The sequence below is a fragment of the Pollachius pollachius genome (assembly GCF_949987615.1).
Source record: "Pollachius pollachius genome assembly, chromosome: 14".
Taxonomy (NCBI): domain Eukaryota; kingdom Metazoa; phylum Chordata; class Actinopteri; order Gadiformes; family Gadidae; genus Pollachius; species Pollachius pollachius.
The window spans coordinates 12,825,748-12,835,179 of NC_136947.1; the positions used below are offsets into that span (position 1 = coordinate 12,825,748).

The window sequence follows — 9,432 nt, forward strand, 5'->3', positions numbered from 1 at the left end:
CCTTCTAAACACTGACTCTACAGCTAGTAGTATCATACACTATTTAACCTTCTAAACAGTGACTCACCAGATATTATCCTACAACATTTAACAAGCTTAACACTCACTCCAGGAATTTTTCCATGCATTTAATCACCTACAAACTTCCTCCAGGTATTATCCTACAGCATTTAACCAGCTAACTCTCCAGGTATTAAGCAAAGAAGGATACAACAAGATACAAAGAAAGATATAGGAAAGTGAAGAAAGGCGCACAAATAAAGAGTAACTCAACTCCGGCCTCAAAAAACACAGCAAGAGTTAGAATTTGTGTTAGCAGAAATCACAGACCTAGACAGAAAGACCACAAGAGAACAGGGAAACCGAGAGAACGAAAAAGGAAAGGGAAGAAGAGGGGTTGCCAGACGGAGACGGAGAGAGAGAGAGCGATGCGGAGAGTAGAGCTTTAACTGCAGGCAGAGACACAACACGTCTCCGTGTTTCCTGGAGAAAACTGAAAATCTCAACAGAGCAACGAGAGCAGAGAAATATAATTATCACTGCTTAATATCTCCGCTCTAAACCACATGAGATGTATTCAGGACACATGTCGCTCCGACGATGAAATATGCAGCGCTGCGTTGCGTTGATCAATCTCCCATAACATTCATATTTTAAACAGAGCTTCATTCTGTCAGATGTTGTCTATCACGCTGTTGAGAGAGACAGCAATGGTGTGGAAGTGACGCAACAGTATCTCCTTGCGAGACAAGGATTCTTGGTTCAATTCCCCCGCAGCCATATATGTCGGTATCCTTGAGCAAGAAGACCTTGAATCTGAACCTGAATTACACTGTACCGGAATTAATTGAGCTTTGCTTTGGATAAAAAGTGTGCAAATTGTCAATAACAGTATAAGTAATCAGTCATATATATATATACTCCTCTCATGTATGTATGTAGCCCAACATGCTAACATTGCATTACATGTACGTTATTTACCACAGTGGTCACAGTGCTGTGAGGTGTGTCCTGGAGGCGGTAGACTGAGACAGCTCTGATCGGTGTGCCTATCTGGCTTCCTGAGTCACCACTATTTTCTCTCGTATTGATATTTTCACTCTCAGCGCTTCATTGTTTCCTCTGTACACAGACGTGTGTTGTCATAATCTTCTGGGGCTAGCCCGAGCCAACATGTTGTTTGTCGAAGGGCAAAGAAAAGAGAATCAAAATGACTCATGTAGGGCAAGAAGGTTAAACGGAATAGAAAAAAAAACAGCCTGTTTACTTTTGTGAACAGCTTTAATAAAGTCCATTTAGCACTTCCTCATCTTCAGCAGTTTGCGATTGGACGTTAAAAACCACGGCAACAGATATTAGTCCTAAACACTTAAATAACACCTTAATAACGAGGTCGTGTTTGAAGGCCTATTTCTTTAAATGTTCTTTGGCGTAAATGGTAGCAGATTGAAATACCATGGCAACACTTCCTGATTGCTGAATGCCTAAATGCCACCTTAATGAAGTCTGTTTAACATGTCTTACACGTTTGGTTAACCTCTGCTAGCAGATGCTAATCACTTGGGCAACACTTCCCCTGGTCCCCGTGGGGGCCCAGGGCCAGAGGGCCAACTGAACTTTGTTTGAAAAAATATATATATATATCCGTGGCTTGACCCCACCCCTCAACAGACGAGCCCGCAGCATATGTCACTCCATTCTACCGGCCGATAAATGCCTTGTCTCATTTGACGGATAAAGTACCAACACACACTCATTTACACACACAGACACACACGGCAGATGCTGTGTCGTACACGCGGTGACCTGTGGTGAGTGATTACGGGTCGAGAGACAAAGGCCAGTGGGGAGAGAGAGGTCTCATTAGCACCTCTGAAGATCCTTCGGCCGGCACAAAGACCCAGGATCACTTCCTCCTCTTTTAATGGCCACGGCCGCTGTTCAAACTGCCACTTCTAAAGGCCACCCTCCTGGAATGTCTCCGTCCGAATAATTATTTAAACAAATTAAGATAAGAGGTCGGCTCGCTGAGGGTTCACTCTGCTGTGAAGTGTAATATCATTTATATGGGAATACAAAGGCCTTTAGAAGTCGTAAGAATTCAAGAACAAGTTAATAGATAGATTGACAAATAAACTGTCAGATTGAGTTGATAGATAGATTGATAGATAGATTATTTGATCGATCAATTCATAGATAGATGATAGATAGCTGGATAGATTTACCTTTAAATCCATCTATTCATCTATCTATCCATTTCCATATCCATATCCAGCTAAGGATACATCGATGGATACATCTACCTTTAAGTTATGATTTCATAAAGGCCAATTAGCAGACATTAATATTACTGTAATTATGTTTAATAACCATATCGTAAAAAAATGAAGAACCAGACCTGTGTTTCTACTTCAACCGAAACTGTCGTGGAAATGAGAAAAATAACATGTAGACATAAAGGCTGATGATGAACACCCCAGGGTGGGGTTCATCCTCATTGCGACGGTTTAGTGTGTATAACTGAGGGGCTAACTATAGGGGCTCGCTGTTCCCCATATACATCCACTGAGTTACACACAGTCAACCGTCACAATGATGATGAACACCAACATTGAGGGTTATGAACAATCAGGAGCGGCGGTAGTTGCACCACGGCCCTCCTGGTGCCAAACACATTGGAACACACAGGATCTATTGGATAGAGCTGTTTAACAAGTGCTCAATGGTAAATACTCAACTCCCCGCTCCAGGGGCTGTGACAAAACCCTGGCGTGCCGCCGTGCGTCCACAGACAGGGTGCCAATTGTTTGTGTCTCTGTTCGGTGATTCCGCAGTCAAACAAAGTGACTGGCCGACGAGCGAGAGACACAGAGAGACACAGAGAGACAGAGAGTGAGAGAGAGAGAGAGAGAGAGAGAGAGAGTGAGAGAGTGAGAGAGACAGAGAAAGAGAGAGACAGAGACATAGAGACATAGAGAGAAGGAGACAGAGAGAGACAGAGAGAGAAGGAGACAGAGAGAGACAGAGAGAGAAAGAGAGAGAGAAAATGAGACACAGAGAGAGACAGAGAAAGATAGACAGAGAGAGACACGAAGAGACAAAGTATGCGTAATCCCCAACACACTTTGCCCTGTCACATCAAACAGGAGTGGAGACAAATCTGTCTTCGATTAAAAGTTCATGTTGCTCATGCTGCTATATTTTTCTTGTATTTCAAAACAGAGTCGCGGGCTGCCCGCCCCAGAAACAAGAGCAGCGTCTGGGAGTTAATTAGTTCGCTGAATGACTCACTTTGTGTTCCTTTCTTAAGCCACGCTGGCGCTCTCCGAGTCTAGTCTTATAAAAATCGAAAAGAGGATGACGTGGCAACACAGTGAGTAATTAGTTTGAGATAGAGGGAATTCCCTGGTCGTGGCGACCAGTGTGCATGTGTGTGTGTGTGTCTGTGTTTATTCGGGGTGTATATGCTTGTGAGCAGGCCGGGTGAGAGAAACAGCGAGAGAGAAGGAGAGATAGAGGTGAGGAGAGCTGAAGGAAGGGAAGGGGGGAGGGGGAGGCAGAGAAAGAGGGAGATGAAGAAAGGATACTTTTTTCTGTTGTGCTTGTGAAGCAGCCCGCTAAGTGCATTAGCAGTGTTGTGAATAGAGTCTGTCTGTTTCATAGCGCAACGGGTCTGGGAATCAGGAAAACGTTTTGTTAAATTCCTCAACCGAAGTGAGGAGGGCAGTGGTCCAAATCCAATCAGACAAAAGCACACCCTCACATATACACAGACGCGCACGCACACACATTTTATTCCGTACTGCTAAACTGATACTAGCTACGCAGTTGGTTTTATGCAGAAGGTACTTAAATAGTGAGTAGAGGGATAGGATAGTAAGCAAGTAGTAAGTAGTGGTTAGGGTGTTTGACCCCCATCAAGTGGGTTCTGGGTTCAAATCCCAGCTCTACAACGTACTGTAGATGGTGGTGTGTAGGAATGGAGGCATTCTTATGTAAGATGCCTAACCCATATCTGCTCCGTAAGCAGCAAAGACTAAACTTAAAAGGCGAGGAACTACCAAAGTTGTACCAGAATAATATAGAATAATAATAATGGAAAAAGTCAAGTATAAGGGATGAAAACAGAGCCAAGGTTACCTAGAAGCAAATCTGCCTTCATGAGGTCAAAGAACCCTATGGTTCCCTTTGTCAAGAAATGGATTCCAGGATACAAATAATTAAAGTTTAAAGTGTTCCTTTCTATGGGTTAATCAATGTAATGCTAGGTTAATTAAGCTGTGCTCTGTGCGGCATCCCTTTTATCCAGTTTTGGTGTCTGCTCTCATCAATGTAGAAATGGATAACTGTCGCGGCCGAAATGATTGTGGCCAGCGCAACACAGCAACTCTGAAATGTTGAGGCGATAATGAGGGCCACTAACTACAGCACTCATGATGCTAACTAGAACCAAATAACCCTATTTCATTTTTTCCCTATTTTCTTGTTTTCTCAAAGACGACAACAGATCCACATCTTTGAGTCTCTTTAACTTAGCCTTTTCCTTACTTTAGGTCGCATTGGAGGGAACAGGCTGTCCTCTGAGACGTATCAGGATATGATAATCGATGCAATCTTTTTTGATAAGGACTAAGAGTACCGGGCACAAATGTCAAACCTAACTGTTGTAACACCGTCTGAAATGCAACCGCTCCAAGATAGGGCCCCTGAGATGTGCAGTAAAAGAATGGGTCTGTAATGTAAAGTTACTGTATACAGCCTACAGTGGACCTAAATTGACCCTGAATATCCAAAACTGTTTTTTCAAATGTAGTTTTTTGTAGTTTGTGATGCAATACCATAAAGTAACATTTTCTTTCAATCATTTTAAGTGATTCCATAATTCCAACTTGCTCTCTGTTGACTGCAGCCATCGGGTATGGACGATGTTTCAGAATTTGCATTTGATTTGGAAATGTTCCTGTTTTCTGTCTCTTACGGTAAGCTGGCACCTAGCACAGGTTGTGTGTGTGTGTGTGTGTGTGTGTGTGTGTGTGTGTGTGTGTGTGTGTGTGTGTTTGTAACAAATGTATGCAGTCAGAGCTATACTGCAAATAGCTATACCTAGCAATTAATAGGCATTTACAGGAGCTTCAGTGCCCTGTTGTTGCTTTCCAACACACACATACTGTCCATTCACACACATACCTAACATAGCCTAGCTTTATGGGCCCCGGTTTGACCACTAGGTGTATTTTTGATTAGCCAAGACAAACCATTTCTAACCCAACAGTTTGTGACATCGCAAGTGGGAGTGTAAATTTCCCCTGGTAGGTCAAATAGCGGCCCTTTAAAAAAACAACAACCATAGCCTCAGCCGCCATAGTGACCTTGATAGCTCTCTAGGAGCATTCATTAATGGGTACTTGTGTTTGGGAAAGGGTTTAATTGAGGCAGCAAACGAAGGCCAGAGCCATGGGACTGTGGCAATTCCCTGCGGTAAAGGCTGGCTTTGTTCCCATGGTAGCGGTAAACCAAATGAGGTGGCTAACAAGGTTGCTCTGACCTTGACTTACATCTCAGGTCCCTGTTTCTTGCCGACTTCTAGCATAACAGCAGCAGTTCTAGGGATAATATTGATACACACAGACGCAATACATACAAATCAGTGCATACAAACTCATCACAGTCTCCCAACTCAATGCTGTAGCTCAGGAGGTAGAGCCAGTTGACTGGTAACCGGAAGGTCGGTAGTTCAATCCCTGGCTCCTCCTGGCTGAGTGTCAAGGTGTCCCTGAGCAATGCACCTAACCCGAACCGCTCCCAACGAGCTGGCTGTCGCCTTGCATGGTTGACAACGCCGTGAACATGTGTATGAATAGTTGTACTAACCGCAAGCAATATCAAATCACCAAAAAGTCAACAGTGCTTGCTAGCTGGCTAGGTGGCGATAGGGATCAAATCGTCATTCTTCTCTCGGCACAAATATTGTCATCCACCAGGTGCTGTACCACCTCTGTTCAGGGCTGGTACAAAAAGAACCGTCCAGGATCGCGTTGAACAGTCTGTTTGACAGTCTTAACGCCAGCTCAAATTGTTCAGACACCAGAACACTTTGGTCTCTGGTGTTGTGAGTGGGAGGGATGGGGAGTGCGTTTTTATTCGGAAGAGACCGAGGAAGCTGCAGGTATGAAGTGTTAAATAGTCATTTGATGCTTTCCCAGCACGTTACAATGAGCCTTAAACAACACTAAACTCTATGCCATAACCCCTTGCCACTTCCATGCTTTATCTTGAAAAGACATTTAAAAGAGCAGAGGCTTCAAACCCAAGAAAGCAAAGCAATGCAGACATCACCTGAGCAGGTGAGAAAGAAAGAGAGAGAGTGAGAGAGAGAGAGAGAGAGAGAGAGAGAGAAATAGAGCCAGAGGGAGAAAGAGAGAGCGAGAGGGAGAGAGACATAGAGCGAGCCAGTGAGAGAGAGAACGAGCCAGCCATAGAGAGAATGTGCCAAAGAGAGTGAGAGAGAGCGAGAGTGAGAGAGAGAGAGAGAGAGAGAGAGAGAGAGAGAGAGAGAGAGAGAGAGAGAGAGCGCCAGACAACCATCACACACCTGATGCTGGTCATGCTTCCGGTCTCAGAGCCCAGCTTGCATCTCTCCAGCTGGGTGGCCACGATCTGTCGCTCCGCCTCCAACTCCCTGGTCAGACGCTCAAACTGCAGCTCCTGGGAAAGGGAGAGAAGAAAGAAACAGAGACTCTTTTACCTTAAACATCATAGCTCCCTTTTCCCCCCAAAATAAATGCATTATTACTAATAGCAATTCTTATATTATATCATTCAATGCAATGTAATTCTATATTTTCAAAGCCAATAAGGGTGGCTTCGATTGAATTGAAATTGAATTGAGAGAGAGGGAGAGAGAGAATGAGAGAGAGAGTATAAATTATCTGCATTGAAATCGCTCTATTCAAGCCAAAAAAATTTCTAGACATTATGTATCACATTCACATTCACGGAGAATAGGATGTCGAGCGGTTCTTTGGGTATAGTAAGGTGCCTTGCTCAAGGACTACTCAGTAATGCTGCACAGCACAGACAATGAAAGAGTTATAGAAAAGCATAATAGTGAGAGAGAGAAATAAAGAAAGAAGAAAGAGAGAGAGAGAGAGAGAGAGAGAGAGAGAGTGAGAGAGAGAGAGATGGAGAGAGAGAGAGAGAGAGAGAGAGAGAGAGAGAGAGAGAGAGAGAGACCGACAGAGAGACTGAGAGATGGAGAGTTCTGCAAAGGGGGAGAGATAGAGAATGAGTGGGGGCGAGCGAGAGACAGAGACAGACAGAGAGACTGACAGACTGACTGACAGACAGACAGACAGACAGACAGAGGTTCTGCGATAGAGAGAGGGATAAAAGTGCACAGGCAGTGGAGATTGTGGTCTCGACGTGGTGTGAAACGTTGTTCATTGCTATGTTGTGATGAGGTCACAGGCTCGGTCCTGCATGATCTGCCTCGACTGGGACCGTCGCCACGCACACTGTGAGACTATATGGTCACCAGATCTGTCAAAACACTCCCTTTAGGGGTTGGTTAATTTTCCAAGGACAGCTCTGTTTGAAAATAGAGCAGCCGCGACTCCACACGGCCTGGAGGAGGTTCCTTCATTTGTGTGTCACATCTAATTCATCAGGTTCATTTTAACATCCAGGAAATGACGTCTTACTTGTATGCCGAATTTATAATTGGCACACAAAAACAGAAGAACATTACTTAGTCAAATCTGCAACTTCAACAAACTGCATTTTACACAAACTTTGACGAAAAACGGGACATTTGAATGACCACTGCTGGACCCTTTATAATTGTCTCACTCAGATAAGTCCATATTGTTAACGTGGTAGGCAGCATCAACAGAGTTGTATTCCACGGATTACCGACTGGAGGCTGTGGATTGGGGTCTTGACGAGCCCCCCAACGCTCATTAGCAAAACCCAGACATCCATCACATGGCGGTTTGAGTTCAATGCTACACCTTGCATGAGCTTCTGTTTGTTAGCACATCACTTCTGGGACCACATCCAGGACAAAACCAAAATGGAGAACAGTTTGAAGTCAGGGATGTTGATAAAAAGCACACACGAGGAGGAACACACAACCTGCTCTACGGCTGACAGTGTGTGAGTCTCTACTGGGTTCACGCAGAGTTTGATCGGCCAACATATGTCAAGATATGTTGCACACACACGCACACATGCACGCTTGCACACGAACACACACACACACACACACACACACACACACACACACACACACACACACACACACACACATCTCAGATCAAAAGATATGTAAGAATATTCTTGTTTATAAAAAAAAATTCTAGTTCTTATACAGCCCAGAAAACGGCATTAGATTCAAATCATGAAGAATAGATATAAACTCAGTGAAAATTATAGTATGATGTACTACTAAATGAATACAATATTAGTTTGTCTTTGAACTGCAAACTAACTGGGTAACTGACCAAGCTTTCAAACAAGCACACTATCTGACCAACTATATAACCAACTAACCAACCAAATACCTAACCAACTAATGAATCTGCTTACCAACTAACCGATCAGTTTACCAACCAACAAGCTAACCCACTTACCAATTACCTAACCATCCAACTGACTAATAAACCAATTAACATGTATTTAAATCAAGGACCACATTACAAATAACTTCACTGTGAATTCTATGTGATATCCCAATCAAATTAAATATACACATACAGGACTAATGAACTAGCAAACTAATAAAATAATAAACTCACTAACTAAATATATAGCCGTGAGAACTCAGCTGCCTGCAGTTTTCTTTTTGACTAGTAAACAAAAGCTAGTGCTCCCCCTCCCCCCTTTCCCTCCAATTCATGGCTGACAGCGGGCACCTGTTCCACAAACATATGCAAACACACGGAAACCCTGCGCAAAAGAGGAAACCGGGAGGAGAGAAGGGTTCAGACTTCAATAGAAAGGTGAATTTTAAATAAACGTGATAAATCCAAATGGACAAGAAACAAACAACTCACGGTGAGCAAACAAACTGCCAAACTTGATAAGGAGAGACAGACAAAGAGAGAGAGAGAGAGAGAGAGAGAGAGAGAAGGAGGGAGAGAGAGAGAGAGAGAGAAGGAGAGAGAGAGAGAGAGAAGAAGAGAGAGAGAGAGAGAGAGAGAGAGAGAGAGAGAGAGAGAGAGAGAGAGAGAGAGAGAGAGAGAGAGAGAGAGAGAGAGAGAGCACCGGTCGCATACCTTCACATGGACCATGCTTTGTCAAATTTGCGATCGGGGTAGAATCCAAATCTGCTAGTCCTTTCCTGAAACTGTGTCTCCCAAGGAGATATCAGACAGTTTAAACCGCCACACGGTCATAGGTTCTGTTTGGACGCGGAACAGGCGAGTAGAGGGG

At 43.8% G+C, this 9,432-nt stretch overlaps 1 protein-coding gene across 1 annotated transcript in view; it reads right to left on the minus strand.

The window, feature by feature from the left end:
• The window catches only part of ctnnd2b (catenin (cadherin-associated protein), delta 2b), a 71,669-nt gene extending 62,328 nt beyond the window's left edge, over nt 1-9,341 (minus strand). The window contains exons 1-2 of the mRNA XM_079751686.1: nt 9,276-9,341; nt 6,593-6,705 (exon numbers count right to left, since the gene is read on the minus strand). Coding sequence (XP_079607812.1) covers nt 6,593-6,705; nt 9,276-9,290 — 128 coding nt within the window. The 5' untranslated portion in view covers nt 9,291-9,341. The remainder of the gene's footprint in view (nt 1-6,592; nt 6,706-9,275) is intronic.
• Between the last annotated feature and the right edge of the window lie 91 nt (nt 9,342-9,432).